The sequence below is a fragment of the Melospiza georgiana genome, chromosome 14, assembly GCF_028018845.1.
Source record: "Melospiza georgiana isolate bMelGeo1 chromosome 14, bMelGeo1.pri, whole genome shotgun sequence".
Taxonomy (NCBI): domain Eukaryota; kingdom Metazoa; phylum Chordata; class Aves; order Passeriformes; family Passerellidae; genus Melospiza; species Melospiza georgiana.
The window spans coordinates 13,619,430-13,644,190 of record NC_080443.1 but is presented as its reverse complement, the minus strand read 5'-3'; the positions used below and the strand labels follow the sequence as shown (position 1 = coordinate 13,644,190).

Below are 24,761 nucleotides of genomic sequence, written 5' to 3'. Positions count from 1 at the left end.
AGGTACACAAGGTCACACTCCTGCTGCCACAGCAGAGAAATCCAGCCAGAGATCAGACATGGCAGTGCCAAGCAGCCTCACAGGAGCTGCTCATCCTTGGAGCCAGTGCAGACCAAGCTCAGAGCACAGTTGCTGCTTCAGCTGCAGAGGCACTTGCAGGCACATTTGCCTTTGAGGAAAAAGCTTCTCTGGCTGCTTGTCCAGAGACTTCTCTCCCACCATAACCATGTTGAAATACAGAGCTTAACTTGGGGAGGAACAGGAGGAAACTACAGAAAATCTGACCTTCAAACTCTGGATATGATGCTCAAGACAGCTAGTTGAGCTGAACATGATACCTCAATGATGCACAAAATCTCCTTGAGTGGGAATGCCACACAACTGTGGGGTGTCAAACACAGGCTGGGAGTCTTCAAGTGAGGAAGGCAGGTGGTGTGAATTACTGGGGTCATCAGGACTATCCACAGGAATTTTGGCAGAAATCTGCATTTATGTGGATAAATAATACTACAACTTCAGTCCAAATGAATTCTTTGAAAGCAGTGGTGCCTCGAGTCATCAGATTTCCATACAACAGAGAAAGTTCCCATTCTTACAATATTACTGCTGCAACCAAGCAGAATAAGCCTTCACATGTAAAAAAAAAAAAAAAACACCCCAGCCCTTTATTTGTCATGAATAAACAAAACCTCTCAGAAAAGAAACCTGAGGAGACTCTCCAATCTTTTCCTGAATGCTAAAAACACCCACTCCAGTACACTTCACCCACACAAAGACCTAATACCTGACACTGGGATGCTGAGTAGGTATCACAGATCTCACAGCTAAGAGCAGAGTGTGACTTAGATTTATCTGCAGTATCATCCCTACAAAACCTCAGCAGAAGGCTGCAGAAAAAAACAGATTTTCACAGTTTGGGTTTTTTTTTCAGGGAAGAAAACAAAAACTCTAGAATAGGACTAGAAGGACCTTTGACTTTGAACAGAGAAGGTGAAGACATCTGCCACTGCCTTTGAGACAAGAATGTCTCCATCAACAACCTGAGGCCCCTTACCTTCTCTCACAGATGATAACCCTGCCCTGGCAGTCAGTGAAATACATTCTGAGCTGGGAAGCTCCCATGCACCACTAAGATTCTCCAATCTCCAGTCACTCCTGGTAACCTGGATATCAGAGTTCCCCAAAGCAAACCTTCAGGGCTTCATTAGTGGAAAACAAAACACATCTAATCATCCACCCAGCTCTCTTCAACATTAACCAGAAGTGCTCACACAAATGTAATGGCCAGTCTCAGGGGTCTATTGACACATCTAACGAGGCCAGACTCTCACTGCAGAGTCAGAAGTGTGGGACATGGGAAAAGACAACAAACTAGGGCAGGGAGCCCACGCAGCTCTCCGTACCACGACAGACTCCAGCCAGGAGACCAGCTGACGCAGGCAAGGCTCCAGGCAGCTCTGGTTCCGCTTCACTTTCTGCAGGGAAGTGTCTTTCAGTATCTGGAATACATACAAGACACAACTTTATTCACAGTTACCTCCACACTTTGCCCACATCCTTTTTGTCTGCAGAGCAGCTCAGATGCCAGGAACAGGTCACAGACATCTCCTAACGTCCACTGGAGCCACTGGTGGGCTGTCTGCTCTGAGGAATGGCTGTGTGCTTTGATCAGAGCACTGAGCTTCACCTAGCAGCACACTGAGCCAGGATGTAGGCTTCAATATTACTGCAGCCCATATGTTTTATGCCAGTTTGTGGCAAACTGGATCAGGTTTTTTCAGGAGGAAACCCAAACTGATCCATCAATGTGTTGCTGGGGAAAGGATTTCATTAGCAATAGTATTTGCTACACCAGATGATTAAACACCTGGTCTGAATTAGCAGGGCCTGTGTAAAAAAAAATCCCCTCATTTTTAAAGCAGCTTGTGTAGTAGAGCAGTAAGCAACATCCTAGCTCAAAAATAGCATCACTCTGCAGGTGGATGGTTAGCTGGTCATTTTGTCTATTACTGGCTTGAGGGCAACTGCATGAGGAGAAGGATGTTAGGGATCCTCAGGCAATACACATCACATTGGAACACAGCAGCAATGAAGAAGCATTGTTGGTGCTGCAGCACCAAAAAAAACCTCATCCTATGGGCTTCACAATTTACCAGTTCAACATAACCTGTGCTATGTCTTCAGCAAAGTCTGATGTTTAGTTATACCTCGAAAATTCCAATGTCAAGTATCCATCATTTGTAAATTTATAAAGACACTCTCTACTCCTTACACACCTTCAGCAGCTTTGCCTTCATGGAAGCTGTGATGGAGGTTGGGTTGATGAACTGGAAGGATGGTGCAGCATTATTGGGATACTGGACAGGGAACATCACCAGCATCCTGACTCTGTGGTTGCCGCAGTGCACCGACACCGTACAGCTGCGACTCACCGCATCCATCTGTGAGGGAAAAGCAATTGGTCTCTAGTTAGATCTCCCAGGACTTTTACACTTACAGTGGCTTAAATTCATGCTGAGGGACTGATTCCTCTGCACATAAGACGAAGTCATGCTGTTCTCAAGGGCAGGGAACACAGTGACAGCAAAAAGCCCCAGGCAGATGGGGACAGGCTCAGCTCACACCAGCAGACTGACATTCATCCAGAGACTGTGGCCAGCCCAGGTAGCACAACAAAGGGGCTCTGCTCACAACAGCACCCCAGCCCACTTCACTTGGCCATGGAGAGCTCCTGGCCCAGTGCAGCAGGAACGGGCAGTAGAAAACTGCATCAGGATCACACCATGAGCAGTGAAACCACAGGGGTGGGGAAAGAAGACAGGCAGCTGCCTCGAGCCTCCCAGCCCAGTCCAGGGCTGTGCCTCCAGTTAGCTTCCATGCACAGAGGAGAGTTTGGGGTGCAAGGAAGGGGGCAAAACTGGGGGACAGAGCTCAACAGATGGGATTCAGGACCAGTTAAAATGAGATCAACTGCATGGAACAAGTCACTTTCCACTCTGCAGTCTAGGCAGAGAAGAAAACACCATCCAGCCTTCTCAAGATCAGCCAGTGCACTTACTGTGCTGAAACAGATTTTTTTAAAACCACTGTCTGGGATTATCCTCATTCCTACTACCCCTGGCCAAGAGGATCTTGACAGCCCAGAATAAAACTTGTTTACAGACAGCAGTCACTGCAGCAAAGAAGGTTCCCCTCTAAAGGATCCAATAAGCCAGCCTGCCCACATCCCCTCCCAACAAGCCAGCAAAAGAAAACTCTGTACCTCCACATTGACATTTCGGATCTGCACATTGATCAGTGAAAACTCCTGCTGCAGTGTTTGAGGCAGCCCCAGTTGGTCTGTTTTCTTTCCCACCAGGGGATCATTCAGGAAATCTTCTTTTAAGGCTGAAAGGAAAGATGGAAAACAAGTCGAGACAAGCTATAACAGGCAGAGTATCTCACATGATGTCAGGAGGCAGCCAAGACAGCAGGTTTTCCTCTGCTCTTCTGACAAATGGAGGTATGCGCTTTACCTGGAAAAGACTTGTGAGCTGGACAGTATCAACTGTTGTTTGGAAGCAAGTTTCTGACCCTTCTCTTCAAAAAACCAAAGCTGTTCACACACAGAGTTCCCAAGAAAGTTACAGAACCTGCCTGTACTTTGTACAGTCCTAAATGGTCTTTCTCTTCTCATATGAGACCCTTTTTCCTCCCTACACAATGCTGCCAGAGTCATGATTGGCTGAATTGGAGCATCTCACTTCAGCAGAAAAGAACTGCAGCCCTAGCAGTCTCCAGGAGGAGCTCTGGTCCTTGGGACTAAAACCTCACCATTCCTGACTTTCAGGGAAAACTTCCAAAGCATAACAATGCTTTGGGAGAGAGCAGGGAGTATTTCTGGTCCTAATAGAAGCTTAATTCATTTGCAGCAGCCATTTGCACTTAATGTTGCAAAGCACTCTAGTGCTTTAACAGCCTTTAAAGACTCATCAAAATACTGTGCCTAACTCTCCAGTTACAGCACTTTTTAGGAGGACAATAACCCCTGAAGGCCAGAACACATTTAAACAGCCAGGCAAGCACTGCAGGACACAGAGAATTACAATTAAGGTAACAAACTTCACTGAGTTTCAGAAGAATTGGTCTCTGCCTGCAGTTGTGCCTTGCTTCTTACTGTGTAGCTCCATAAGGGTGCTTTGCTGTGGCACCATTTCTTAAGAAAGCCAAATATATTTTATTATGATGGTTCCAAGGACAGAAGGGAAGTCCTGATTTTCCAGCTGTCATTCTCACACTTGCAATATCACATTGCACAGACTATTCCCAGCAAAAACAAACAAATGAAAAGAAATTCAAGAAGTTGACCTTTTACAGGCATTCATCTAGGAGTTACTGACTTTGGTGCAGGGACAAATATCTGGTATTACCACTGCCCAATAGGCTGCTAGATTTGGATAGGTAGGATGCTTAGCCAATCATTCTTGTTTGCAATTCTATTACAGCGCTTAGATATATTCCAGAAAAGGGAGCTGAAAAGGAGATTAAAGGAAGATCAGTGGCTCTCAGGGAAGATAATTATTTCTAGCTCAAGATACCACATAGCTTACTGAAAAGCCATCTCTGAGGTTCCCAGTATGGGCAGTGCCCTCCCTTTGTCTTCTCCTCCCATTCCCTTCCAATTAGTTTTTAATCCTCCAAAGCCCCACGTTTGTACAGACTCCTAAAGCTCGTCCATAAGCAGCAGCAAGAGCTGTGCAGCAAAGGCACAGCTGGGGCTCTCTCCTTCACCTGCAGAGTGCTGATCTCTTCAAAAGATCCCCCAAAGTGCTTTACTAATGTAACATGGAGGCTTTGTCTGCAGCTGAAATGCAGCCACCCCCAGGGTGAAACATCAACAGTCCACAATAGCTTTTTGGCTAGAAAGAACTGAAATTCCTACCTAGGGATTTGCTTGTGTGTTAATCCTGCAGTTGTGTTATTTGCAGCAAAATCTGCCCTGCTACAGAAAAGCCACATTGATTCCCTTTGGCCATGAGGAAAACCATAACAGTCTGAACCAAAGAAGAAACCACATGGAAACCAGACCCACACAGTGACCACATGGGATGTCTGGATGTGCATCATCAGGGACAGTGTTAACTCTCACTTGTGGAAAAAAAGAGAGATCAGGCAGCCTTACCTTTGGCAACAAGCCACAACTGCAAACTAAAGAGCATGCAATTAAATGAAAATCATGACAAGCAGGAGTTTCATTTTACAGCTAGAATCATTGTGTTAAAAGAGAAAAAACTTGAGAGGACCATCCTGAGGAACCCCTAGTGTTTTTCCTCCTCCCTGATGAGGAATCCATTAACCTTTGAAACAGCAGCAAGTTGTGCTTTGCCTATGTTTTATGCCAAGATGTATCTTCCTCCCACCCCAAAGATGCTGGTGTTTGAGGTTCCAGAAGCCATCACTTCTCTCACCTTCCTCATCCCCATGTCCAGAGTTGTGCTGGGGCTCCGTGTCCTGCGGGTGAAGGGTCTTGTCTGGCTCTGGCAGATGAGAAATCCCATCAATGAGGTCCTCAACTCCATCCAGGATATCATTGGCACAGAGCTGAAAAGAACAAACATACCCACGTGCTGCACAACAGAATCCAAGTTGTGGGAAGAGCCCCACTAAACAACTCACTGCTCCAGACAGATGGATTTGCAAGGTGGGTCTATCCACGCAGCAGTCATGACTAAGACTGCATTGTTCCTGTGACAAAGACAGTTCATCTTCCACTTTCCATCACCCTCAACCCTGTCACCTCAACAGCCTGGCCAAATCTCCTGCTCACTTAAAAAGCTACTTAATTGATTGGGCCAGTCTAAGAAATAGAGGTTTACCTTTAGTCAAAACTAAAACGGTTATTACTTCAATTCCTTGAATTAATTTTTTTAAAACATGTTCAGTTTTTTAGATCAAATTTAATAGTACCACACTTTCTGCATTTGATATTTACACTCCAGAAGGATCTAGAGACCCAGGTGCAGACATGGGGTCCTATTGTTCCAGGTCCTGTATCAAAATGAGACTATAAAACCCTGGATTTGAAATTCAGCACAAGAAAACTGGGAAGATGAAGGGAAGAGAAAGGATAAGGGTGTGATGTAGCAAATTACAGCATTGGTCACCAGCAACATGCCTTCATGTGCATAGATTGATCCAGACAAAGACAAGGACAAAAGAGTGGGAGCCAGTAGAGGAAAAATAAAGGCTCTGACATGAATGAACAATTGATTTAAAGACAGGAAAGAAATCAAATGTTCACAAATATATCAGGTAGGAGAAAAGGGTCATTTTTCACAGAGAAAGTTTGTTACAGACCTGCAGGACTCCTGCAGGATCTGTGCTGGGACACATGCTTCTCAACATATTCATTAAAAACCTGGAATAGGAGGTGAATAGTGACATGACCAGGTTTGCTGATGCCACCATGTTTTTCAGGGCAGTAACAAGTGTGGCTGATGGCAAACAATCACAGAAGGACCTTACAGGAGCAACTGTAAAATGAAAGATGAACTTTGGCTCAGATAAATATAAAGCAACATACATGGGGAAAAATTTCAAGCTGAAAGTTCAAGCTGAGGGAACAAGATGAAGAAGCAAGACTAAGCTGATGATTTCATGGAATTATGCCAAACAATTTACAAACTAAACTGAGTACTGAGAATTCTTTGGAAAGAACAAAGCTCAGATCCCCATCCCCAAAGGTATATACTAGAACTGAAAAAGGGTGGTGAAAGGCAAAAGGACAAAGTTCTAGTACAAAGGATAAATTAAATCAAGAACTTTTGACTTGAAAAAGGAGGCAGCTGAGAAGGATACGATGGAGGCCTACAGAATCATCAGTAACACAGAGAATATTGCTCATTTCATCTCAATTGAATGAAATTAGGTGGCAAAATAAACAAATGAGATGGTTTTCCACATAACATGCAGAAAAGCCCTGAAACTCCTTGTTGTTTGATGTTTAAGGTGACAAAAATTTACACAGGTCCAAGAAAAAAAAAAAAAGAACAAGTCTATGGAAGTGACACTCATCAAGCTCTATCAAATACAAAGATGCCAGGCTCAATGAGCCTCTAAGCTGCAAACAGCAGGAGGCTGACAGGGCATTTGAGAGAAACATCACTCCATGCCTGCCTCCTTCTTATCCCCTCCCAAGACATCAGCTGAAGATGTACAGGGCCCACTGTGGCCATATGAACCTATGGTATGAGCCAGCACAGCTATTCTAGTAATTGCATCACAATCTGCTGCAGATCCACTCACACCACCCACCCCAGGCTTAGAGGCAATGGACACAAGGGGAGGTAGAGGAGGGCACAACCTCTACATTTACCTGGCACCTAAACTGCCAAGAAATACAGTCTTGTGGCATTTTAGAGGTAATGCAGGCAGTAACTGCCCTCCACCTTCTCCAAACAAACTTCTGCACTTAATGTTAGACAACAAAGCAGCTTTGCACAGCCACCAAAACTTTTGAGACACAGGCTCAAAAGACCCATCACAGTTCTCCCTGGGGATGTTTTTGGGCTGGAGCTGAAGAGAAAGTGAACCAGCAGCTTCTGTGCCTGCAGTTCTATGATACCAGAAAAGTGACTGGGAGTGCAAGGAAGGGGAGAAAAGTGTCTATGGTTCAAGAAGCAGAGCTCCACATACCCTCTGTAACTGGGAGTCAATCCGCCACATGCGCAGGGTCTGATCGCGGGACCACGTCACCAGCTGGTAATCCTTGGAGCCTAAAGAGGACAGGAACAATCAGAGACCCCACCAGAAAACAGAGACTATCTCAGCCTTGTGTTCAGTGTAAACAGATTCAAACAAGCCAACAGGCACATTCATAAGGCACTAAACTGAAAGGCACAGCAAGTCCTTTTTGGGTTCCAGTTGACCCAGGTACATCAGCCTTTGTGCCTCCTCACACCACAGTCACCACACCTCTAAACAGGCTGTGATTTACAAGCCAAAAGCACCAAATATAATGAATGTGACACAACCAGAACCCACAACAATGTTTATTTAAATAGAAGAAACAGTACAGTAAAAATGTTTCTCAACTCTAACTGTAAAGTAAAAATAACTTTTAGTTCATCAAATCTGCTTCGAGGTAGATGTTTTAAAACATTTCTAAGCAATGAGAAGGTGGTTCTGCCTTTCCTCTTCTTGCTTCTGAAAGAGTTGGATGATGCCAAGTTCAGGTTGTAAGGAAATAGATCTAACCACATACTATCTATCAACAGGCAGAGGTACACAGACCTATTTATGTCCACGTTTAGGTCTTGTGATACAGTTTTAAGTTTCCCTCGTCAAACAGCTGCTATGCTTAAGAATTTGCTGCTGCACAGCTGCTTCCTACACCCCTCTGCTGAGGCACAGGGGCTGTCTAAATACAGCACAACAGACTCTGTGGAAGGAAATTTGTGCTATCTTGGTTGTTTCCACACTGAAGCAGACTTGGAATGTTTGTGTGATTGATTTATGTTGCTTGAGACAAGCAAGAAGTCCAACCCTGGGTATGTATCTATTAAAGCAGCCAAGACAACCAACTGTAGCTCAAGCCTGCTTCAATGTTCATTCACAAACTATCTTAGCCTGTGCCTCCAGATCCTAACAGTTCTCCATTGCTTTCCTCCTTTTGAAAGAGGAAAATCAAGTTATGGAGAAGGAGGTGACTTAACTGGTGGGAAAGGGCTGGACCAGCACTTTTACACAGCACTGCAAAGCTGTAGCACAAGTGACACCAAAGTCAGACATGCACATTCTGTCAGTGGCAGCTGAGGGGCTGGAAACAAAGCTGTGCTCTGTGTGGTTATGCAACCTCTGGTATGGAATCTCCTATTCTTAGCTGCTTACACTAGAAAATTTAGTCAGGACTGAACTCTAACAGCAGACACTCTATGCCACATTATTCCTCCCTTGCCTTGCAGCAGACAAGTAAGGTGTGCTTGCTGGGTCCGTGGTCTGGGATGTGCTGGAGCCTGCTGACCCAGGCCATGATATGAGGGGCTAACTGGTTAGCCTGAGTAGGGAGAGGGTGCCTGCACTCATGCACCTATCTAATAATTTGCACAATTTATTCTGAAAGATTTATTTAAAAAGAGACTCCCAGGAGAGTGGAAGCAATGAAAGTCACCACTGACCCACTCAGCATTTGGTAGATTTGCTTTGGTAGCATGGAAACAAGGCAGTGCTTCTGTAAGCACGGTGACAGAACCAGGACAGAACAGCTGTGGTTTGAAGGAGGCAGTGGGGGACAGGAAGGTGGGCAGGAGCTACTTCAAGGTAAGGCAGGAGTCAAGAAGTAACAGCACTGCAATCAGGAGCCACACCCCTGGTTAGCAGACAGCCACAGCGTAGGGAAGAGAGCACATTCAACCCTGAACTCACCTTCTTTCTGCTTCCTCCACTGGAACTCCAGCACCACATCATCATGTCCTACGAAAGTGTGGACAGGCGTGTTCAGGTCAAAGACATTCCAGAGGAGGAGACTGTTTTCCCGACGGAGCTGGGGGACCATCACTGTCACCAGTCCATTGCTGAAAGGCTTAGGGAGAAACACCCTTCCAGTTAGCCAGGGAGAGTTTCCATGCTGCTATTAACATACTCTAATTTTCCCCTATTTCCACCAACACAAATGCAAAGGTTTTAAATGAGCTCAGCACAAAATACAACCAGGCCAAAACCTGGGAAGATACAAGGTAATTGCTGTGCAAAACCACTGTGTTTCAAGGGGTAAGCTGTAGTGCACTGAGATATTCAATGCAGCTTACTTAAGATGAGTAACTTCTTTCTGCTGCTTCCTCACTTTTCATCTGTGAGGCTGGAGGGATTTCACCCCTGACTTTTCACTGGGAATCCTTACTGCAATCTGCCTGGATCTGCAAGAACTGCTACCTGGGGACTGAGCCCCAGCAGCTCCTCAGGGTCACAATGCTCAGAGGAACATGGAAACCAGTCCCACACCCCTCACTGCTTGGACAGGGAAAGGGGATCAAGATTCAAGGCACAGCACTGGCTTCAGGCCACATTCACATGTCTGGGGATTATGACTGATATGAAGAGCCTTAGCTTCACTTGGGTGGGTGCTCACTCACTCCTTCTCCTGAATGCCCCCACTGTGGAGGCTGCTGCTCTATGCCTTTTAGGCACCAAATAAGATTTTTAAAAACAACTTAATAATGTCCACAAGTAGAAGTGCTGAGAAACCCTATGGCAAGTTCTTTATTTAATGCCTATTTGTGCATTCTCCTCAGAGCACAAGTGGAACTGGGGGGGTTTCTCACTGACCGTGTATCTTGCCTTCCAGACAGGAACCTGGCAGGGAAGGATGTTGAGGTATTTCCGAGGCTGACGGTAATCCCAGAACTTGAAAAAAACAAAACAAACCAAGTGAAAGGCAAGCAAAGGCAGGAGTCAGCTGGCTATACTTTCAGGCTGTAGTTTTCCATGTGGCTTGCAGATAGAACAGACCAAACAGCATGCCAGGGTGCCCACAGCATCATTAGTAATCCCATTCATTAACAGCAGAGATGGCCCCAAAGGACAAATACCAAGCCATCAGCATCTGGCAGCATCCCTTAGAAAATGAGTGACTTGGGGTCATATTCACAGTGATCATAGCTTGAGTAATTAGAGCAGGGAGACAGGCAGCCTGCTTGGGCTTTCAGAGCTACAAGGTACCCTGCAGGCTGCCAGCCAACGTGCCAGTCCAGGCTGGAGGCAAGCCCACCCTGCTGTTACTGCTAATTTTCTAATGAAGAATCTAACCTTTTGCTTTGCTACACTACACATCAATTGCATTTGCCTCAGAGCTTAGCTCAACGTGAATGAACTCCATTTGGCTGACATACAAAGCACACTATTTCCCCCCAAGTAAAAGGCCCTGCACAGCAGTGCTTGCAGGCAGTCTCTTATTGATAATCCTGCTCAACATGAGTTTGGAAACTCCAGGGGCTGAAGTATGTCTCCCCTCAAGTTACTATAATCAGCTTGAGGCTGGCAACATGCATTTCTGGAAAAAGGCTCTTCTGGCATGTGTGGTCTGTTCCTTTCTGGCAAGCAACAGGCAGAGACAGTTGTTTTCAGCTTCAATACTGCCCTAATCTCCACAGATATGTGGCAAACATATGTGCACCCATTCTTCAGTGACCTCTCTGCCTGTTCTCAGTACAGTCCTGGCTCCACACACCAGGTGGCCAGAAACCAAAAAATAAAGATCCAGATCTTGCCAATGGCAAAGCACCTCCCAAAACTTCAGCAGCAGCAGAAGGGGATCTGCTCCACTATCCTTCCTACTCCCCAGCAGGAATTCAAAAACAACACTTACCCTGACAGAGTTGTCCTGGCTGGAAGTGGCCAGTGTATACTCATTGTCAGGATGCCAGTCCAGACCATGGATTTTGGAGAGATGAGCTGCCAAATACTCCACTGCAGTGCTGGGTTTCTGCAAGGAGAGACACTGTCCTTCTCAGCATAGGACACCTGAAAATTGGTCTAGTTCTTTGGCATAAAAAGAGACTTTAACCAGGGCAAGACAGAACAACCACCCCTGCTGGGGAACAGCAAATAGCTCAGCATAAGTAGCTGAAGAAAAAATCCTGTGAAGGTATGGCAAATTCCAGTCACCAAGTGCAGCTCTAACCATACTTTATACTCAGTTCAACAGTTAAGTACTATGAGATCAAAAGGAAAATGGTAATGGGTACAGTCTCTGAGGAAGGAGGTTACCTACATACTCTCTTCAGGCTCTTGGACTCCCAATTCTCTCTAGTTTAAACTGACCCACAAGAGAGCTCTGGGATAAATTAGTATATTTCCTCAGTATTTTTCTCTCACCAGAGGAATATCTGTATTAGGTAGGTGGGAAAATGTACAGACTATTCAAAAATTCCTCAGCTTACCCTTTTGTCCCATATTCGGACATCTCCATCATGGCTTGTTGCTAAACAGTTGGCATTTTTCTTGTTCCATTTCACCTGGGAAGCTCCAGCTGCAGCACAAACAGAGCAAGCCAAAACATGCAATTAAATAGAAAAGAGCAGAGCAGTCCCATTGCCTGGGCCCAGAGCTGCTCTTAGCCCAGGAAAGGCAGGTCAGAGGAAGGATATCCCAGAAGGCCAGCATAAAGGATGGCATGAAAATTATTAACTCCTGGTTCCTCAGTGTATCATTTCTATCCTCAGGACAGCAAAGTGTTCCAGTAGCATGTCTAGAGATCTTTATCACATCTTCTAGCCAGGGGCTGTACCTGATTAGAATACTCATGTCCATTAGCTCCAATGGAGGAACTTCCTCCAGATCAGAAATGAATGTGCATCATCTCCTTCCCAAACCCCCTCTCTTTTTATTCAAGCTATTTCTGGGTGTTTAGGGCCTGTTTCATCTCCCCACCACCCCCCCAAACTATCAGCTGCTACACAGGCAACTAGTGCTATTGATTAAAATACAGGTGTGGGAGAAGGCTGCAGTGCAGGTGACCTTGGATGGACTCACTGGGTGGACCAGAAGGTCCATTTGTCAAAATATACCACAGAAGTCAAAGACACCAATGACAGTGTAAAGAAACTGGATGATGGTCTAAATATGACTTATATATGGTATAATGAGGGACTCAGTTAAATCAGATTATAGGTGGTTATTTCTGATAGAAACAAAGCACAGCTTCAGTTAATGTGGATTGTTCAGGTATTGTAAGCATAATTCATCTGTTCATCCTTATTCTGCCATATTTTGAAACCTTTTGAGCTATCAGAAAGGTGAGATCCATGAGAAAGCTAAACAGATCTCAGCCTGCTGCTATTCCCCACCTCCACTACCCACCTCCTGCTGCATGGTGAGCAGATTCATCCTGACAACCTGGCAAAAAGCTATTCTGGGGGATAAAAAGCTGCAAATAGACTGCCAGTTGATTGATTTGATCCACTCACTGAAGGGTACACAAATGTCTGGACCAGCATTAAACAGCAGCAGGCACAGGAGGAAGGAAGGAAGCAAGGAAGCTTTCTGGGGAGCAGGCTGCTGGGCTGGCTCAGCTGTGAAACCTCACCCCAGACACCAGAACCAACCACTGCTCCTCTGTGACTCAGTAAGGCTTTCTGCAGTTCTGTGACAGAGAGCTTTGCTGGCTGGGAGGGCAATGGGAGCTGCTGCAGATGTACAGCCTAAGGAGATGCAAGCAGCAGAGCATGAGAGTCACACATTGTAAGGATTGCTCCAGTGCTGGGGACAGTAACTCAGGGAAAGGATGTTTTGCTCATCATCTGTGCCCAGTCCCAGCTCCAGCCAGCGAGGACAGACACACAGCACCTGCCAGCTGGTGGTATTGCAGGGGCTGGACACACACCTTGCCAGCAGCCAGGACAAGAGCCTTTCCAGAGAAAGCACAGCCCAAAGACAGCACCTTGTGTGCTCCCTGCATGTTGCAGGTGCCCCAGGGAAGTGGATGCAACCAACTCCTGTATCCTACCCTCAGTGAATGAGGGGACAGGCTGGCAAAGAGAGCAGCCTGGGGTATGGTTTAGTTCCTCATCTGATTCAATCAAACATAAAATGATGTGAGGAAATTACAGAGAGGCAACCCAGGACAAGCAGTGCAGCAAGGTGGTTAAGCAGGGAGGGAGCTCCATGTGGCAATTCACCAATGCTGGGGCAGCAAATCCAAGTACCATAACTGCCCTCCATGCCTGGGAACCTCAAGGGGCTCCACATCTCTTCTGAACTCTGCTCCTCTGAAAGGAGTGAACTGGAGCCTCTCAGGCTGCTCCTACAGGGGACAATCACACATGGAGGCACTCCTGCACTTTGCCACACCTGGCCTTGGAGCATGAAGGGAGGGAAGAATAACAGCAGGGACATGCAACAATAATGTTGTTTAATGCCTACATCACACACATCAGACTTACCAACTGCAGAGAGTGAGACCGTGGGCTTCCTGGTGTCCCTGAAATACAATGTGGCCACTGTCAGTACACACAGCATAGTCCAGCCTTCCCAGAGAGCTCCCTGCTATTCCAGCACTAAGGTAATTCCTGCCTTGGGACCTCATGTACCTTCTGCTTACCAAAATACACCAGCACTAAATGGAATAAAAGTGATCAGCTGGAGGACAACAACCACCCTGGAAGTGTTTAAGGCTAGGCTGGATGGGTCTTGGAGCAACCTGGTCTATTGGAAGGTGTATCTGCATTTAGCAGAGGGATGGAACTAGATTTTTAAGGTCCATTCCAACCCAAACCATTCTATGATCCTGTCTTGCCAGCACCTGCAGCAGGAAGTTTAGGACAGAGGGCAGAGCTGAACTGGACTAGAGGGAGGAGAAACATACACAAAGTGTGGCATATTGCAATTGGGTAGGCAAGGAAACAGGACTCATGAATTGTTGCTGTGGGAAGCAACAAAACAACCTTTCCAAGCAGGATTAAAGGAACAAACAGAGCTGTGGAAGCACTCAACAAAAGCCACTGATGTGTTCGTGGAGCCTTTGCAGATTCTGATTCAAAGCAGATGGAGTAGCTACTACAGAGCAAAAACTTCATGTCTAGCATATAATAACAAAATTAGTAGAAAATCAGCCCAGCTGTGTGCAGACCAAATTCTGTCTGTCTACAAAGCAAATTTTGCAGCAGCAGAAACCAGTGTGGCACCATGACAACTCCTAGCAGCCAGGGCATAGATCAAGGCAATAATTTACTTCCTGGCCTTGCTAGTCAGGATTTCACCTGCTCTTTCATGAAAAGTGACAGTGAAAATAAGGAATAGTATCTTCAGCTTTTTCTGTTTGCTGAAAAGCAGAACATTTTCTGGAATGGACTGCATCCCTCCCTCTAAGAATTTCTGCCAAATCAAGAAGTTGTTTTGTATGAAAAATTAAGTGGGGAATTTCCAGCTGCCCTTACTGCAGGGCTGCCTCCTTAGGGTGCCATTAGAGACAGTCACTTCAGCAGGATGGTAATTTGCTTGAGGCCAGCACCTCAGTGCCACAGCAGGCTCAGAGCCTTTCCCAGCACAAGTGGGATGTGGAGGCTTTCAGAGACTGCCTAAGGAAGCAGTTCTGGGCAAGTGATACAGGCAGACACAAAACAATGGAAGGGCACAATAGAGTTAAAGGAGGAGCTCTGATAACAACCTTCAGACATCTCTATTTTTTTTTTTCTTGGCATTAAGATAGTATCACAGGAAAACAACCAGCAGTTATTGTATCTCTGTGTCTTTTAATTACACATTAATAATATATTGTCATTCTCAAGCACCATTTAAGCAAGGAGCTAAGTGCCTGTTCATAGGAACTGAGCAAGCCTCCGGGTAGCCTGGTGCAGTGGGGTTATATAATTATCCTCCTATTATAACTGAGCAAGGGAGGCAGAGAGGAACAATGTGATTTGCTGGGGGTCATAAAGAGCTGTACAGCTAGCAAGAGAACCCAGCAGTCCCAGTACCAGCTCCTTGCTTCTCAGGTGTAAAATCTGTGGCTTAAAATTGGACATATAGCTGGAAATATTTGCTACCCTGAAAATACTCATAGGAAACAAGGGAAGGTACAAACAGAAAAACCTTCCTGAATACCATTGTCAGTCTTCCCACCACTGAGGGAGAACCAGCAACAATCAATGAATCAATAGCAGAAATGGCTATAGGATCATGAAATGGTGCTCATTAACTGAGCTAAAAAAAAACCCCAACAGGTTGAGGAATAACCTTGGGCTCCAGGAAGAGTCCCCAAGGAAATATCTGAAGTGGGTAGGGAGCAGTCAGACAGCTGTAGCTTAACTGTACCACTCTACTGCCCATCACTGACTCTGAAGTGACTGGAAAATAGGGGAATAGAAGGCATCTTGGAGACAATGGGAAATAGCTGAAGCTCCCAGAAGAACAGCTAAAGAGCAGCTCCCATCAGGGTGTGCTTTGCCCTGCAAGCTGATAATTACAGAAAAGAGTCCCAGTGATTTTCCCAAAATGCAGAAGCATACTGATTCTTACTTGATGTCCCAGATGTAGATGTATGTGTCCACTGAACTGGTGACCAGTAGGTCTGGCTCAAACACTGCCCAGTCCAGGTCACTGCAAATGCAAAATCATAGATCAGTAAAGAAAACACACAGATGCTGCATCAACTTTTCACAAGCTGCCAGTACATTCTCCAACAAATTCACAGCAACTCCATGACATCTACTGAAACTTTTAAAGTAAAAAGCAAGATCTTAATAATTTCTCTAAGTAAATTCCAAGAAGCAATGAAATGCTTCTAAGTAAATTCCAGTGAAGCATCCTCCTAGTCCTGAACTTTACAGCTACTGTGTGTGTGCTCTTTCCCCTCCAGGCAAAGGGACACTGTCTCAAAGAGTTCTCAGTAACCACAGATCCTTGGCATCAACCCCTCACTCTGGGATGCCTCCCTGCTGGAACACCAAGTACACCTGGGACACAAACAGCCTCCAGTCAGCCCAAACAACTGTTATTTCAAGGGCTGCAAATATTTCCCACAGTCAGAAGCTTGAGTAAAAGCAGTCCCTCAACTGCATTTCCAACCCAGCATTGAAATGTGACCTTAAAACAAGAGGCAAAAATCTCCCCTGCACCACTGTAACATTCTCTGAACTTGGTCTTTGGGATTACCTGCCTTCATTAAGCTGCTATCACACAGAAACACAGCTGGGATTCAATTTAATAAACATGCTGCTTCCCAGATGATGGCTGCTGCTCTTTACAAGGACAGCAGCCTAAGGCAATGACACTGGAGCCATCAAGGGCTAAGTTGATAAATTGGGGGAGCCATGAGAGGGTGAGCCACTTCACACATGACATCATCACCAAATGGAAAGGCACTCCAGTCCAGAGAAGTGAGCAAAAACAGGCTCAGAGCAGAGCTTGAGTGAGGCCAGGACCAAAACATTCAGCTTCTATGAAATGATGCATTATTTTCTACTCAGCACCCACAGCACTTTTTGTTCTTCACCTGATCACACGTGTGTGTCCTTGCAGAGATGTGCAAACTTCCCCATTGCCTTCCTTCCACTTATACAGGTCAACACGCTGATTGCTCTGCAATTAGAGGGAAGAAAGGAGAGACAGTCTCAGGCCAACAAGGTAGGACATGGATCTGGCTGTTAGGACCAGGTTCCCTTCACTTTGAAGAACCTCAGTTAACAATGAGTCATGCTGTGAATTAGCAAAGTCCTTGCCCAAAGCAGGAGAGCAAAGATGAAATACAGGCTGCAAGGACTTTCAAAAGCTTACACTTTAATTACACCCACTTAAAATTTGAGATAAACTAGAAAGAGAGAAAAAAATCCCACATTGCAAAATCTTTCCATGAAATTATGTTCTCAGAATCTTTATTTCCTAACAACATGCTGTAACTGCAGGCAACAGGCAGACAAATTCTCTCTGCAGGAATACCCTGCCAGTCTGTTACATTCACAAGTGGAGGTTTTGGTGAGGGGGATGATGGATTACCACTGGTCCCTTCTGGGATAAGCAGGGCCATTGCCAAACACAAACAATACAGTTTGAAGTCTAATGGCTTCAAGGACACCTCCTCAAGGGTACTCCCCCAGTCAGTGCCAGCCCAGGAGAAAAGCTTTAAGTGTTTATCACTAGCTGTAAAAAACAACAGCAAACCAGAGGTATCAATGACAACAATACTCAGGGCTCCTTCACTCATTCCAGGAATGAATCCTTGCCCAAAATGCAGCCACATGCAAAGTTACTTGAAACTAGTTATTGTCCTGTAAATTCATGCTCTGTCTCAATCAAGGTTCACTTCAGGCCAAGCCAAGTCTAATCTTTCTGGGGCTGGAATTGCCTTTGTGGGTGCATACAGAGTGCCAAGCATAGTGGATCATGACTGGAAATTCATGCAGATTTTGCAAAATCTGAAAGAGTATGACCTTAAAATGTTATTTTCATTAGCCTCCTGTTTTCAGACTTTTAGGTAGATGAGGGAAAAGATAAGAGACTTCATAGAAACACACAGTTGTTGAGGTTGGAAAAGACCTCTAAAATCACTGAGTCCAACTGTTATTTACAATTTTTGTGGCAGTTTTTTTTATGGTGGTGGATTTTCTTCCTACCCCAAAGCTGCTCCATGTGAATTTCAACTTGCAGATAGATAAAACATTACAGCTTTCTTTGAAATGAAAGGTCTCATTCTAGCTCAGCAGTAATATATGACATTTCTCTAACTGTTCACAGCAGGGCTGCACAAGAGCTTAGGGCAAGAAAAAACTCTTTGCATGTTTCTCACTGACAGAAGTATTTAAGGGGTAGAGTGAAATTACCCAATGGGATTTACCCAGGACTCCAGAGACAAGACACAAGATAATGATCACCAGAGAGACTGCTCCTCCCAACAGGAGCATTTTCTAAAAAACTGATTTTCTTAAGTATCAGTAATCACTTTCAACAATTTAATCACTCCCTCGTTCAAGAATCTGTGGCCACACAAAAGGAAAAACAAGGATAGAGGATTGAAAGCAACCCCACTCCTGAAACAACACCTTAGGAGTCCCCAAAAACATGCCTGAGCCAGAGGGCAGACACAGCCAAGCACAGCAAAAGAACTTGCTCCAGCTCTTCTGGAAAGAAGCTAAACACAAGGACAAATTCCCCTCTGCCTGTACCACCTCGTATTAACAGGACTGCAAACCAGATGATGCTGCTGGCAAACAGGATGGCAGCCTTTTACATCCCTTTTCCATCCACAGGGATGCAGAAGGATAAGACCCTTGGGCTGTTTATCACAGTGAAATGGCTTGAAAGGTGGTATTTTTGACCCAAACTGAAAAAGCTGCCTGATCTCATTCTTGGGGATTTCTCAACCAGTGTGTCTCAGCAACTATGTTCAAATCCCCAGAGCACCACAGCATCTTTTTTTATAAACAGAAACAGCAAGGTTTGATGCCAGCTACACCTGGGTTCAGTCTGAACAAGATGGTTCCTGTACCCACTCAGAGCAGCAAGAGGCAGGAGTGCTCAGATGAGCACAGCTCTCCTTTGCAGCAGGGTCCTGCTCAGGTCAGCATGAACTCATCACTGCATTTTGTCTTCAGAGTGTGTTTGAAAAGAAGCTTTCCTGCTCCACTTGTGACCTGCCCAGTGCATTTCCTTACTTGGTTTTGGGTTTCCACAGGCTGCACCCAGAAGTGGCACTGAACTAACTCTTTTACTAACTCTCTGCTCAGAAGAAGAGTGCTGCTGAAGGCACTTTTGAGAGCCATGTGCCAGAGCTGGAAAGAGGCTGGGGAATGTCAAAGAGCAAACAGCCAGAGGCTCCCAGCTGACAGCACCAGTCCACTTTTAAAACTGCCTTTAATTAAAAATATAGCAAATCCAGGAACAAAAATTCTAAGAAATCACCTTCAACTAGGCATTTTCTCAAAAGAATAGACAGAGAGATTTCTCCATCCCTAGCTAGTCCAGGACTCTCAGGCTGTAAAAGCAGACAACACTGCAGAAAAGGCAGCTCACCCTGGAAACAGTCTGCACCTGGCTGGGGCCAATGGCCACGGTGCAGTGGGTGATGGCTGAGATTTCCATCAGCAGAGCTCAGGGCCCTGGGTGAACAAGCTGCAGAGCACGACAGACCAAGCACAGCAGAGCTGAAAACTGCACTCAGTCTCACACAGCCATTACTGCTTCTTCAACCCAACCCATTGCCTCATGAACTCCTCACTGATACAGTCTATGCCCAGCTGCAAACCCCAAGCTACAAGCCAGTATTGACCTGTGCTATTTACAGACTGCCTGGTGCACCACAGCCGAGCAGCAAGGCAGGGAGGTGAAAACAAAACAGCACAGAGCAAGAAATTCAAGTGCACAAATCTCAGACTGGAAATCAGAAAAAAATATAATTTCCCTCCAGAAAAGAACCATTTGGATGCTTGATTTATTTGGCAAAGTGTTTTGTTTGGCAAAGCAAGCAAAGCCAGATGCAACCCTGACTGCCCAATAACTGAGAGCCATTCAGCTGAACACCTCTCTGGCAGTAAATCAGAATGAGGCCTTGATCTTGCAATGTGACTTGCAGAAGCATGTCTGTGCCAGCTTCACACAGCCTTCCAGCTCTGCAGAGGCTCCCCCATGAAAGAAAGACCAGGGAAGAAGATGAGTTACAGCTTTTAAACGAGTGAACTTACAGAAGCTGCAAAGTAGTAGGCATAGCTGTCGTGGGGGTTCCACTGTACGGCGCCGATGTCCCACTTGCTCTGCCGGGAGATTTTCCGGTGACCCTCGTTGGGAGCATCCAGGTTGACAATGTAGAGGAAACGGCGGCTGCAAGACACAGACACAAAGGGGCTGCACCTCACAGGGCTGATCTCAAAACCCCAAGATCACATGGAGCTCACAGCCTTGTGTTCAGAGGCACAAGAACCAAAAGAAGAGAAGCATTTCATGAGACAAGTGAAAATGCTATTTCTGAAAATGCGACATTTGACTACATACTTCAAAATTGACTTAAAAAAAACACACTGAAAGTAAACAGGATCTGCAAATGTAATAGATAGCTCGCACCACAGAAAAGCCCAGATAACTTGGATACAAAGAAGTGCTGGAAAATGGTGCAAACACATTCAAACAGGCTTTGCAGGCCTAACGTTGCTGCAGCAGCAAAGCCTAAGTGGCACAGTCCCAGGAGTGCAATGCAACAGCTTCAGCCTGGATAGGTTGCTCTGAGCAAGAGTTAATGAGCCTTGACAAAGATGATTCTACGTGGGTGCTTCTTTCCACACCAGTCTGAGGGCTTGGTTCCACCAACAGTACAAAAACACCTGCACAGAGCTCATGCTCAGCTGCAGCAGCTTTTTAACGTGGGTGGACACAGTCCTGCACAGATTTGGTTCCATTACTTACCTGAGCTAACTCTATATGCAGCAGAAATAATTCTGCATGATAGCAAACCTGAGCTCATACATCTTGCTGGATGTGGCCAATTCCCCACAAAGCAAGGTGAGATTCATCTTACAAGCAAGGGAAACTGCCCAGAAACAACTGTGAGCCAGCTGAACCCTATGGAGGACCAGCATCAAAACATAATGAACCCTACATAATTACCCACATGAGCATCATCTCTCAGCTGCAAAGTGACCACAGAGCTGCTCTGAGCACTGGCCATTCCTCCTGTTATTCCTGTACAGCACTGCCAGACTAAGGGTTTACATGGAAGCAAGCACTGCTTTGAGCTGTACCAAAGGACTTGGTTCCTTGAAGGCTGACCAAAGATGAGCTACACTCACATGATTCTGAAATGAACATCCTAATTGGTGTGGCAATTGTGTCACTGACAGGGGGACAGGAATAGCTGTTAGTACTGAAAAGCAGGAGCTGGAAAGGCACTGCTGAGCTGGTTGAAGACTTGCTCTGGAGGACACATAAGACCAAGCTCTCCTGGAAGCTTGGGCAACTTGGAAGTCTGTGGCACCTACTGTTTGTATCATCCCACAATGAACCAGCAGAGAAGCAGGTCAGAGAGCCACGTGGGAATATCTGAGGCAAATTTTGTTAGAAAATAATCTAATCTGTATTTCAAGACAATCCAAACAGTACTTCATGATGCTCCATCTCCCATATGAGGATTTGGAAAGGAATTTACCAGGAAAGCCACACCAGTATTTTACTGTGCTCTTGTTGCTGTCTCTCCAGTCTGTATCCCATCGGGAACATGACCCAGAATCAGTTTCATTAAGCCTTGAACAGAATTCAGCTGCACCTTTCTGAAACAATCCATCAACCCTCCAGCTGAGGTCAGCCTGAAGGTTGCTGGTCTGGCTTGTGGAAATGATTGTCACACTTCCAACAGGGACTGTCACACTTCCAACAGGGACCGTCACACTCACCCTGAGAGAACCGCGCGCTGTCCCAGGCAATCCACTGACATCGCAGTCGCCTGTTAAAGACAAACACAGAACAAAATTAAATAATACCTGTCAGGTCAGCTGCTCAGTCAAACTTAGGGCTTTAGGGAGGAGTTCAGGAAAGTAACATCCCCTTAAAGTAGCACAGAGGGGCAAGGGTGTAGTGGCTGATTTGGGATGCAGGACAGCACACAGGAACATCTTCGTTAGCATAAAGTGAAAACAAAACCTGGCAGACAACATTATGAGCATTAAGACCTTGCTCCCTTCTTCCTGCTCTGGCAATCACAGCTGCAGCCTTTCAATCAGCAATCTCTAATAATCTGTATTAATCAGCCTCTGCTCCTGCTCAGGAACTTCCTGAGTCTCTCTCTTTCATTGCAGGGCTACATTTAATTATATATGTACTGAGAGATAGAAGTGCAACCATTTGTGTGTTCAAAAATGAGAGATGGCCAAGAGGCATCAGAATTTACTTGGCATTGCTTGTAAAGAAGGCTATGAGATAACTTAAAGGCCATTAGAAAAAAAAATAAAAAAAGGAGGACTGTTTGCATATTGTCTCCCCCTCTTTCTGTGCAGAATGAACTGGCTGATCATCTTGTTTAAATGCCAAGAGAATAAAGGAAAATTTTACTTGGAAAGCTGAACAGTTCCACCCATAAACAAAGATACGACTTCAATAGAGTTTTGAGCATTCACAGCACAAAAATCAGAATATGCCCCACATTCTTCACACTAGCTGCTGTCATCTTCAAAGCTGCCTCTCTGAGGGCTCAGGATGTATCTCCTGCTGCTGTTCAGGACTTTAAGTGCTCCCAGCATGGATGTAACAAGACTTCAGGATGTCCCACAGTTACTACTTACAAGGATCACTAAAACCTGACAGACAGAAACACAGAAATCCCACTCCATTTCAGTCAGATCTGACAGTAGAATATCCATCACAAATTCTGAGCTGCTTCAGCCAGGGCCCATCCCCTCCTTGCAAAAACCCCAAGTGAGGGAAAAGCAGCATTACAGACCCATTCTTCTCTAGAGACCACATGGCAAACAGCTACAGCTGCCTGCAGAGTTTCAGCAGGAGCTCATGGTAAACCAAACCCCTTTTACCACTTTTACTGTTCCAGGAACAACTCCCCTTCTTCACTTATTCCTAGGCAGCAAATCCAATCTTCTGACAAGGTTTCCCTAATGCTGTAAATAAACAGCTAGTTTTAAGATCTCTACATGATAAGGAAACAATTCCAGCTTTCTACACTCCACAGCACCTTGCAAAACACAGAACTAAACCTGCAAAAAAGTAGGTTACTGAATCCATATAAAAAAGCAACAAACAAACAAATCAAATCAACAGGAGAAAGATCTTTTCCCAGATGGTTCACATTTTTCTTCTGAGAAATTAAAATGAGGATCACTAAAGCCCCTACAGTAATCAGAGCTTTCTCATGTGATGAAGAGCTAGTCAGGAGTCATATTTCATACAGTTGGAGCCATCTTTCCCCAAGACAAAAAAAAACAATGTCAATTTCAAATGATTGCAATTTCATATACAAGTTTATTTTTCCTATTTGCCTATTTTTTGGCACTAGGATCTCCTTAAGTCCTTACAAATTGTTTTCAATAATGAGCACTGGTAAACTGGTTTTTTCCAGGCACCAAGCATCATAGAATGAAATGAACAATCAGAATTATGTAAAAAGTTTCACATGTCAGGCTGCTACTCTGATGGGTCACAAATTAAGTTGTTTTACAGCAACAAACAGCTCCCTGTGATATAAGAGCCTTATCTAGGGAAAGGAAAATAAAAAACAAACTATTGTCATTTAACAGTGATACATCAGTCTTCACAGCACAACCTTCCAGAAGGGGGATTTGAAACTGAACAAACCAACCTGAAAGCAGTTTTTATCCCAAAACAACACTGTGGATAGCTAGAACTGCTGTTCATGAACAACAACAACAACATGAGTAAGCACAGCAGGAGCACTGCACATTTGAGAATTTGCTCTAAACCCACAGCCCGGGCAGCATCTTCTCAGCCTTCAAGCATCTACTATGGCACTGCATTGATTTCTGCTAGGCCAGCCAAAGAAAGCTCCTTTTTATGTCTGAACTTTCATTAGTTTCCCAATTACCTTCATTCCCTCCACCTGAGAGACAACACACCAACCCAATTTGCCATGGCTATGCTGTTTTTCAAGAGCTGCAAACCCTTAACAAGCAATTCCAGTTCCCTGCCTACCTAACCTCCCATCCACACACTGAGTTGCTACAAATGGTTCCATTTCAGAACTGGGTGAGTTTTGCTCTCCTTTTGATAGTGCCAACAGCCCAAGAAGAGCCTGTGGCTCCTGTTTAAATCAGAAGAGTACACAGACTGCCACCTCTGTCAGCTTGGACAGAAAAGTGACACTTGTAGGTAACACAGGCCCCAAAACACACAGTGATTTTCTGATGTGTTACAGTTGGGGTGCTGCAGCTTTCTCATGACACACTCCAGCACACTGAACAAAGACAGCTGCAGGGCTTGCAGAGGTGTACTGGCTATAAATGTCACAGCTGCCCACTCTTTTCATTCTTGTTTCCATTTAGGTTGTTTTTAGGGTAGGGATTTTGGAGATAGCGTGGCCTACATGCAGAGCTCAAGACTGGTGCTGGATGATTTCAGCCAAGGTGCTCCAATTTCTCAAGCTCAGGTTTCCCACCTGCAAAAACGTTCCTGCAGACTCCTAAAAAAAATCTCAGACACAAATATATAAACGAGTTTAGCCTGAAGCAGCAGTCTGGCAGCCCCAGCCAGAGCAGCTCTCTGGTTTCATGTGGGACAGCAGGCAGGTCAGAACAGCTCCAGGAAGATCACACCAGAGCAAAGCCAAGTGACTGAAACGCCCATGT

General features: G+C 45.2%; 1 protein-coding gene across 3 annotated transcripts in view; it reads right to left on the bottom strand.

The window, feature by feature from the left end:
- The window catches only part of WDR59 (WD repeat domain 59), a 47,765-nt gene that overhangs the window by 21,633 nt on the left and 1,371 nt on the right, over window positions 1-24,761 (bottom strand). For all 3 annotated transcript variants that reach the window (XM_058033951.1, XM_058033952.1, XM_058033953.1), the window contains exons 2-15: window positions 21,846-21,895; window positions 20,148-20,283; window positions 16,967-17,052; window positions 15,991-16,071; window positions 13,917-13,954; window positions 11,916-12,004; window positions 11,342-11,458; window positions 10,303-10,380; window positions 9,403-9,559; window positions 7,675-7,754; window positions 5,448-5,580; window positions 3,263-3,387; window positions 2,277-2,441; window positions 1,404-1,499 (exon numbers count right to left, since the gene is read on the bottom strand). In XM_058033951.1, the coding sequence (XP_057889934.1) occupies window positions 1,404-1,499; window positions 2,277-2,441; window positions 3,263-3,387; window positions 5,448-5,580; window positions 7,675-7,754; window positions 9,403-9,559; window positions 10,303-10,380; window positions 11,342-11,458; window positions 11,916-12,004; window positions 13,917-13,954; window positions 15,991-16,071; window positions 16,967-17,052; window positions 20,148-20,283; window positions 21,846-21,895 (1,431 nt within the window). The remainder of the gene's footprint in view (window positions 1-1,403; window positions 1,500-2,276; window positions 2,442-3,262; window positions 3,388-5,447; window positions 5,581-7,674; window positions 7,755-9,402; window positions 9,560-10,302; window positions 10,381-11,341; window positions 11,459-11,915; window positions 12,005-13,916; window positions 13,955-15,990; window positions 16,072-16,966; window positions 17,053-20,147; window positions 20,284-21,845; window positions 21,896-24,761) is intronic.